The sequence below is a fragment of the Macrobrachium nipponense genome, chromosome 21 (assembly GCF_015104395.2).
Source record: "Macrobrachium nipponense isolate FS-2020 chromosome 21, ASM1510439v2, whole genome shotgun sequence".
Classification (NCBI taxonomy): Eukaryota; Metazoa; Arthropoda; class Malacostraca; order Decapoda; family Palaemonidae; genus Macrobrachium; species Macrobrachium nipponense.
Window position 1 is genome coordinate 30,153,043 of NC_087212.1, and position 9,419 is coordinate 30,162,461.

Here is a 9,419-nt window from a genome sequence, read left to right on the forward strand (position 1 = left end):
GCCCGCTGACAGTACGCCCAACACGGCAGACTGGTGATGCTACAGATGTTTGCTGCATCCCTTCTGCCCCAGATGCATCGCTCTCTGCCTTTTACATTTCATCTGTTCCCTTTTTTATCTTTCTTTTTTCTTTACTTGGCTGTCATACTGTGCTTCAGTTTTCTACCCAGATTATCTTGAAAATTAAATTTTTTCTGGTCTAGTGAAATAAACTTTTAGTAATAATTTTTGCAAGTACAGTAACACATATGATACTTTTTTTATTACAGATACCTAGAATGGAAGAATTACTATGATATTGAGCTTGGACACCCATTTAATCCCCTCATATGTGATCTTTGCACCAAACTACACAATCAGTCAAGCCTGCAACCACCAGTTGTTACAATGCAAGTACTACTTATTGGTGTTTATCTGGTTAGGTAGTGTAGGTATCATGTATTTTAGTATTATTATTATTGTTCAGAAGATGAAACCTATTTGTATGGATACACCAACAGGGGCCATTGACTTGGAATTCAGCTTCCAAAGAATATGGTGTTCATTAGGAAGTAAGAGGAGGTAACGGGAAATGCATAAAAAAGAAATCCCACTTATTTAGAAATAAAAAATAAAATTCTAAATTGATAATTGTATTAAAATGAGAAAAGTATTAGGGTAGTATAAGGCATTTTAGGGCACAAGCTATGCAGTTTCAGATTTATCATCAAATTTGATGGCAACTAATCCAACCCCCTTTGTTTTTTTGCTCCCCAAAATATCTCCAAATAATTTAACCAGATATATTACAATATTTGATGGCAGTAAGAACCCCCACCCCTTTCTTTTGCTCCTTAAAATATCTTCAAATATACACTGGCATCTTTTACTTGAACTTGAAGTATCTGGTAGGCTAATGTTTACCCAGATACTGTAAACTGCAAGTACTTGAACCCAGCCAAGCTCCATAATACTGCAATACAGCCTGTTTTATTACTATGGGATACAGGAGTATTCTTCAGCACAAGCTGAAGATGGTCGTTAACCTTGGTAATAAGGCAGTTAACTGGTAGAGGTGGGGGCAAGTGGGTTACCACCCTCACTTGCCCAACATTACAATTAACCTTCCTACAGCCCCCTAATAGAGAAGATATGTTGTCCTGCTCTCTAAGCTGTGTGCTTGTTTGTATCTCTTTAAGATTTTCATTTTGCTCAGGTTGCTTTAGTTTATTTAGCGATTTTAGGCTTCATCAGTTTTTGGAGATTTTCATTAAATTTCCTTTAAGTGCTCTTATTAGTAGATATTTACACACCATGAGAAAATACCAACTGTTATTAGCTTATATCTTCGTGCCATAGAAATGCAAAATCCTCTATAATAAGGCTTATAACTTCCAAATACCCTGTACCCTTTAAACTAAATGCATATAACCGTCTTACTACATATTTTAAAAGTTCACTGCCTAATTAATTAGCTGAAACAAAAGATACCTTAAATTATCATACAAAAACAATTTAATATCAATTCAAACAAAAATACATCCCAAACCATAATAAGTCATTTTAGATTAGTACCCTTTTACAATTGTTACTCCTATGTATATACGTCCCTACAATGATTATAACAATGATTTACTAATTTTAAAATAATAATGTAAACAGCAAAATATCCAGAAAATTTTGTTTTAAAATGACAAATTTATAAGACAATTTGTATTTTTCCCAGCTACAAACCTTTGGTCTTAACAATAGGATAATTTTCTAGCTCCTAGCTGGATCCAGTTAAATCACAGATGAAAAGAAAGGAGTCTTGTGAGATCTGGCAACGCATGCGTTTATCGGGTGAAAAGTGGTCGAGGACCATGCACTTACTCTACAGCGGACAGGCTTTTTCTTATCCGCTTGGGCGAGTCGTGGTTGCCCTCTCTGGGTCTTTTACCCGGTTCATTGCCTGTTTTCGCTTGTGATTCTGTGTGCATCTTCTGCTCCTCAGCCTCGCCAACGTGTGTGCCCGGGTACTCAAGGGTTCCCCGTGTTCTAGTTTCCTGGCTTCTTCAGCAACAGACCCCCACAAGACTTGCAGGTGTTATTCTAACAGTTGTACCATAACGAATCCCTGCTCGGAATGTCGTGCGTGGCCTAGAGAGCAGTGGAAGTTATTTTATAGTAAAGAGGGAGCATCGTAGAGTTCCTACTCTCCTTCGTGGGAGGGATTTTCATCTCCTCTTCCTGATGCTTCATCTCTTGCCACAGTCACACCCCATACTAGTGTAGTGCCTTTGTCTCCTTCCTTTTCTTCCATCGATTCGTCGTTGGAAGTATTGGGAGGCCCTCAGGATGATTTATTATGTAATGCCGCCCCCTCTTCCTTGGGCGTTAATTTACTTCCCAAGAGGGAGGAGGCTTTTTCATCAGTTTCTTTTGTTTCAGAGTCAGAGGCATCCAAAATGGTGGCGCTCTGGGGGTCACTTGGGCTACAGGGTCCACCCTCCTTGGAGGGTTTGCTGCCGCACTTCTTGGATGCTTGCCTCCCCCTCCTTAGATTACCCAAGCTCTCCCCCCCAACCTCCTGGCCTCGTCTTCGTTGGTAGCCGAGGTCAGCCATATTGTATTGCTCCGCCAGTGATGAGTGCCGCTTCATCAAGTCGGAGGGAAGCCGTGGCGTCGGCAATGCTGGTGACGTTACGGGGTTAGCCATTTTATATCCCTCCACTAGTGGCGTCGGCTTCCTCCTTGGGTCGAGGGGAAGCCGTGATGTTAGCACCGGTAATGACGTCACTTCCATCAATGACGTCACTCCCAGTTTCCTCCGCTGTGTTGCCTCGCTCATCTGTGTCATTGTCGTTTGCTCCTATGATGTCATCGCTGCATCTCCCCTCCGTATTGTCGGGCCCTTCCCTTGCTGATCTGTCTGAGGATTTATGTCAGGCAGTTCTTTAAAGATTTGACTGTTTTGGAAGATATGTTTACTGCCATGCTGGCTGGGAGGACTGGAAGCAAGCATGTTGCTTCGCCCCCACCTCCTGCAAAGAGATTGTGTAGGGAGTCAGTGCTGTCTTCCTTTCATTCGCCCCCCTCTCTGCTGCGTCAGCATATCATGCGTGGGAAGGCCAAGGACTTTGCCTTTTCTTCGTCTACAAGTGAGGAGCAGCATGGCAGTGTTCCTGTAAGTGTTAGTGTTTCATCCCCTGTGCAATCTGCAGTGGCTGCTTCGTCCTCTGCATCGAGTCACGAGTGTATTGCAACCTTGCATGATTGTGCACATGTTGCTTATTCTTCCGCTTTTCCAATGCCAGGGCTTATTCGTTGCCGTAAGGGTTTCAAGGAACCTGTCAAGAGATCGAAGGTTGTGAGCGTGGAGATAGTGCAGCAGGAGTGTTTGTCTGCCCCTCCCCTTGGTGCTACCCAGGGTTCGACTTTGAGGGATTCTACTACCCACTTCTCTGCCCCATAACTCTTGACACTTGGCCCACTGGCCCGCCAGGCACCCCTCCAGCCGTGGCACAGGAAAGGGAGAGGCACCTAACCTACCGATGACCCTCTTTACCTCTGCCCCTGTGGCCCCTTCTCGACTTGCAAGAATGGGAGTGAAAGGGATGTTGGTCCTCTGACCTAGACTGGGACGAACGGGAAGGCCCTGCCGAAACCGAACTCCTAGACGGCCTACCAGGCGATGATCTTTGTGACTGTCTCTGAGGACAAGAGACTGACTTTGACACAGCCTGGTGCACTAACCTGTCCTTTGTGTCAGCCCAGCATCGGAACAGAAACAGATTACAAAAGGTTCCCATTCCTCAGTGCCAACTGATCTTTCTATCCTGGACAAAGCCGTGTCTCTTTTGATCAGGAGAAGATTAGCCCATGAGTTGACGCTGAGGTGTGTGAGATACAAGAACGCGCCCCCAGACTGCAACAAACTGGGAAGAGAAGAAGCACTCACCGACCCATCTGGAGACCTGTCAGACGCTATCTTGACAATGACCGCCGACCAGAAGTCCAACCAAGAAACCGTCTAACATGGAGGCTGCCATATACTCCAAAGCTGAGGCATCCTGTGGAGACAAGGACGGAGCCACCGACCTCACCTGCTCCAAAGTCAACCCTGGCTTCAAATGAATGACGTCCGGGTTAAGATGATGTGACATCAAGTAGGCAGAATTTGTAGCATAGTACTTCCTATGCCTTGTTAGTGGCGGGGGAAGTAACTTGGAAGAACCCCTTGAGCGAAGAGACCCATCCTGATCTGAAACAGGCGTTTACCTTATGCAAGACCGACTGGACATGCCCCGATAAGGTAAGTTGAAACGACGACTTGGGATCTTGTATAGCCCCCCAGCAAGGCTTCCAACAGGAAGGAGCAAAAGACGACCGAGCCTGAATCCTACTCTCATAATTGTTGAACCCACGAATGAGATTGCCAACTTTGGTAAAGGAAGACAAAAACTCTTATGTGTCGCCCTCTTCCTGTTCCGGCAACGGAAACCGACAATGAAAAGAATGTGCAGGCTAATCCAACTCGTTCTTCATGTAAACTTACAGAAGAGCCAGCAGCCAAACAGCCCGAAACGCCAATCAACCTGTCTGAGCTGGATCCAAGCGCCAACTCCTGCGATGAACCAACCACAACACAAGGAACATCACTACGCACATTCCCAATAGATGACTTGTGTACATGGCCATGTACGTGTACGTGCGGGGCAGACACACGTGCGTGTGAAGGAGAAGTCTTGAATGCTCGAAATAGAATGAGAATCCCTCGGAGTCGAACCTCAGGTGGCACCAAGGGGAGGGGCAGACAAACACTCCTGCTGCACTATTTCCGCACTCACAACCTTTGATCTCTTGACAGGCACCTTGAGATCCTTACGGCGATGAATAGGCCCTGGCGTTGGAGAAATGGAAGAATTAGCCACGTGCACGAACGTGCGAGGTTGCAACACACTCACGACTCAAAGCAGGGGATGAAGCAGCCACTGCAGATTGCACAGGGGATGAAACATTAACACTTGCAGGAACACGGGCGTGCTGCTCCTCACTCATAGACAAAGAAAAGGCAAAGTCCTTAACCTTCCAACGCTTGATGCTCAGACGTGGCGGAGATGGGGGAGAAGGAGATGAAGACAGCACTGACTCCTTACACAATCTTTGCAGGAGGCAGGAGTTACGCAACATGCTTGCTTCAAGTCCTCCCAGCCAACATGGCAGCAAACCTATCTTCCAAAATAGAGTCCAATCTCTTAAGAACCACCTGACATAAAGCCTCGGACGATCAGCAAGAGAAGGGCCGACGACATGGAAGGGAGATGTAGCGAACTGGATGGCAGTGATAACATCATGGGAGCAAACGATGACGACACAGGTGAGCGAGGCAGTGCAGCGGAGGAAACTGGGAGTGACGTCATGGCTTCCCCCCGACCTGAGGAGGAAGCTGACACCACTGGCGGAGGGATACAAAATGGCTGACACTGTGAGGTCAATAGCGGCGCTGACGCCATGGCTTCCCTCTGACTAGAAGAAGTGGCACTCATCACTGGCGGAGCAATACAGTAGTATGAATGACCTCGGCTACCAACGAAGACGAGGCCAGGAGGTGGGGGATGTGCGTCCGCGAACCCTCCAAGGAGGGTGGACCCTGTAGCCCAAGCAACCCCCTGAGCCCCACCATTTTGGATGCCTCCAACTCTGAAACGAAAGAAACTGATGAAAAATCCTCCTCCCTCTCGGGAAGTAAATTAACTCCTGAGGAAGCGGGGCAACATTACATAATAAATCAGCCTGAGGGCCTCCCGATACTTCCAACAACGAATCGATGGAAGAAAAGGAAGGAGACAAAGGCACTACACTAGTATGGGGAGTGACTGCGGCAGGAGACGAAGCATCGGGAAGAGATGAAAATCCTAATTTGTCTTGCAGAACATTTGACAACTAATCAAGTTGCCCCTGTATGAATAAACAGCTGTTTTCTCTCATAGTATTGCAATCATCTCGTTTTCTTTACTTATTGGTAAAAACACTGAAAAATTATCACTTTTATTTTATTTTATTTTGTAGAGCAACACTGTGTATTTACTAATTATTGTATGTTTTCATAATCTGTTGTGTTTGTGGCTTAAATACAAACTGTAATGATAAAAATAATTTACAGTGTACTTATAATGCATAATGTATCCATTAAGCTAATTCCAAGTTGGGCCCCAGACTTGAGTATAACAGGTATACGCTCTATAATGTAGTAATGTATCGATCAAGCTCATTCCAGGTTGGGCCTCAGACCGAATATAATATGGTTAGATGTATGCTCTGTCTCTTTCTCTCTCTATTTAAGGGTAATGTAAGATTCACTTGAAATTAGCTAATATTTTAAATATGCTCTATCATCCAAAAACACTTCACAGTAATATTTCAAATGCATCCATTACCCATATCAGATAGTACACTTTGTATGTACTACTGGGTCGCAACCTGGAATGAGTTAACAAATTCACTATTAGTAAATCATAATAAGTACATTGTAAATAATTATTATAAAAATCAGTATTTAGTCCGTAACACTATGAAAAATACAGTGATTAGTGAATAAATAGTGTTGCTTTATGAAAAGAGCAAATTAGTGATAATTTTAGAAATGTTTGTAAATTGGTTTTTAATGTAAAGTGTTGATGTTTAATCCCAAAGTTAACATGGGAGTCATAGATTATACTGTACTGTATTTTTGAATCATGCAGTATTATTAGGAAGGTAAAAAGAAGAAAACGAAATTTAGATTCATTCAACTTTCAGAATTTAGTATTTTTTCCATGCTTTGAAAGTTATGAGCTTCGGAGAGAACTTTGCAGGAGCAGTGTCTGACATTTGAAGGTCACAAAATAAACAGTGCACACTGCCATATATTGTCAGAAATGAAGAGGAGGAGGAAGAGGTTGATGATGAATCAACTTGGCACTTGCAGGTTTTCCAGTGTCATTAAATGGCAAATATCAAGACAGAAGTGGAGGAAGAGGATGATGATGAATCATCATCGTGGTAGTTGTCTCATTAGCACTAGCAGCTTTTCCAAATGTCATTAAAAAGCAAACATCAAGACAATCTTTCAAGGCCTGTTTCTAGCCTTGAGATATGCAAATAAAAGTAAGCCCTTTATAGTAATAGTCTGGTTGGATAAGTTGGCCTGCCTCGTTCCTAGGCTGAACTTTGATAAATCAGAAACTTCGCATGCCAGAGATGCACATCTTGGTGATACCTTGATAGCTAAAGACATCTGATATACTGCAAGATTAGCATTATTTTGCTGGAAGACTACATTCTGCATAGGAGAGTCCAAGTGCTGTATCTATACAAACTTTCACTACACCAAGGAAACATACTCTGTATGTTCATCATAACCTTTCAAACATTTGAATACAATTGCACAGCTGCTAAACTGCTAAAATCACAATGAAATTGATTATAATTAACTTGAAAATTCTTATCATATTCAGCCTTCTAAAGTTGCTGTTAGATTGCTGAACCTTGTATAAAATTATGGTACTGAAAGAGGCTAAAGACCTGCAGTTGGTGTCACTATAATGATGCATCGTTAAAGTGATCCCTGGGCACTAGATATTAATGATGGTTTGCAACAAATGTGTTTGTTTCTATTCTACCAGCTTAACACTGCCTAGTGTATGTTTTCCAAATGGAAGGTTTAGAGATATTGTTAGTGTTGTAATGAATCATACTATATCAGTTTATCATAAGAAAAATGTGTCAAACTATACTTAAAATCAATTTTCTGAGCAACATATCATCCAGGACCAATTGTTGTAATGAATTACCAGAAAAGGCCTTGTAACGTAAGTTCATTTGATACTCCAAGTTATTATATCAACTACATATACTCTTCTGAGGCTGGACAGCTAAGGCAAGTGAGAGAATAATATAAGGTAAGGTGTAAAGGATTATTTTAGATTTTTGTTTTTGTTATCAAATTCAGACAACCTCTTTTTTATAAAGTTGCTCAATCCTTATTGTAGGACATAATTTTGAGTATAAAATCAGTGGCTCTTAATATTTTTTTCCCGTAGGTCAAGTGCTGAAGCAGCTGGTATAATGTTTACTGTCAAGACTAGAGATCATACTGGCAGCTATCCTGATATAGAGAGTTGGTTTGTCAAGGGTAGTGCTTGTCGAAGATGGTGGGCAGGCCCCCATGATTATCGGAAACATTGGAATTTATGAAGCCTTTAAACTACAGCTGCTTTTGTTAAATTTGGGGATATATGAAAAACCTCTTACTTTCATATTTTTAATACAATTCAAAATAAGTGTTTATACAAAAATAAATATCTTACAATTTACATGTATATTTGTTTTAGAAGATATATTTGTTTAGATGTGTGCACATTGTTTTTGTTGATGGGGCTGAGAGACAATTTACGGTGAGTAGTTTAGAATTATTATAAACTTATATAAGCCCACAGTAAGTGGAATTAAATAATACCTGAATTTTGTTATAATTGTATTGATCAGCCCTATATGGATGGATGGATTGATTATGGAATTTAGGGCATAGCTCAAGCGCTGGGACCTATAAGATCATTCACCCATGAAATGAAAGTATGGCTAGATGGAAAAATGAGAAATGAAATGAAAATGATAAACTGATGACAATCCTGCACTTGAACAGGACTGTACATCAGCAAAGGCCATTTTACTCTCCCGATCAGCCCTATATGGGGAGTAGTGCCATCAGTGCACCTCATGCAGTGCACTGGAGGCATTACTTAAGGTTTTTTCAGCATCCCTTTGAGAATCTCTTCATAAATTCACGGTACCTCTATTCATATTCTTTTTTCCATCTTACTTTCCACACACTCCTATCAATTGATTCACATTGCAATTGGGAGGTTTTCCTCTTATTACACCTTTCCAATCTGTATATTTCAGATTCAGTGCTGAATGACCTCATAGGTCCCAGTGCGTGGCCTGACAATGACAAATTTTCAATCAATTTGTATTTTTCCCAACATAAAACCCTGAGGTCTTTCCATAGGGGATTTTGTTTCGGCACAAGCTGGAGCTGGCTGTTTAACTGAAAACAAGGTGGATTTTGGTAGTTGGCAACCCATGGCCGAGGAATCAGAATGAGGCGTGGCTATTTATGTATACACCTTGGGCTTGTATGTTTGGTAAAATACAAATTACTTACATATTTGTCGTTTGGTCCTACACATATACAAACCCATGGTCTTACTAGGAGGAGGAATCTGAGCAAATCTCTGAACTGACTGGTAGTTTGCCTCACCTTGGGGCTCTTTCCTGGTCACGTAAGAGCAAAGGAATGAAACCCATACCTCTGATATGTTGAACGTGTGATGTTCAATGGAATGCAATGTCAACTGATTCAAAGACAGGACTTAGATGAACTCATATTGTTGGGGACAACATAGCCGAAAATAAAT

General features: G+C 42.1%; 1 protein-coding gene across 5 annotated transcripts in view; it reads left to right on the plus strand.

Annotated features, from left to right (window-relative positions):
- Nucleotides 1-8,467, plus strand: part of LOC135197889 (alpha-(1,3)-fucosyltransferase C-like) — a 148,964-nt gene extending 140,497 nt beyond the window's left edge. For all 5 annotated transcript variants that reach the window (XM_064225103.1, XM_064225101.1, XM_064225105.1 and 2 more), the window contains 2 exons: nucleotides 270-389; nucleotides 8,043-8,467. In XM_064225103.1, coding sequence (XP_064081173.1) covers nucleotides 270-389; nucleotides 8,043-8,196 — 274 coding nt within the window. In that variant the 3' untranslated portion in view covers nucleotides 8,197-8,467. The remainder of the gene's footprint in view (nucleotides 1-269; nucleotides 390-8,042) is intronic.
- The last annotated feature ends 952 nt before the right edge of the window (nucleotides 8,468-9,419 follow it).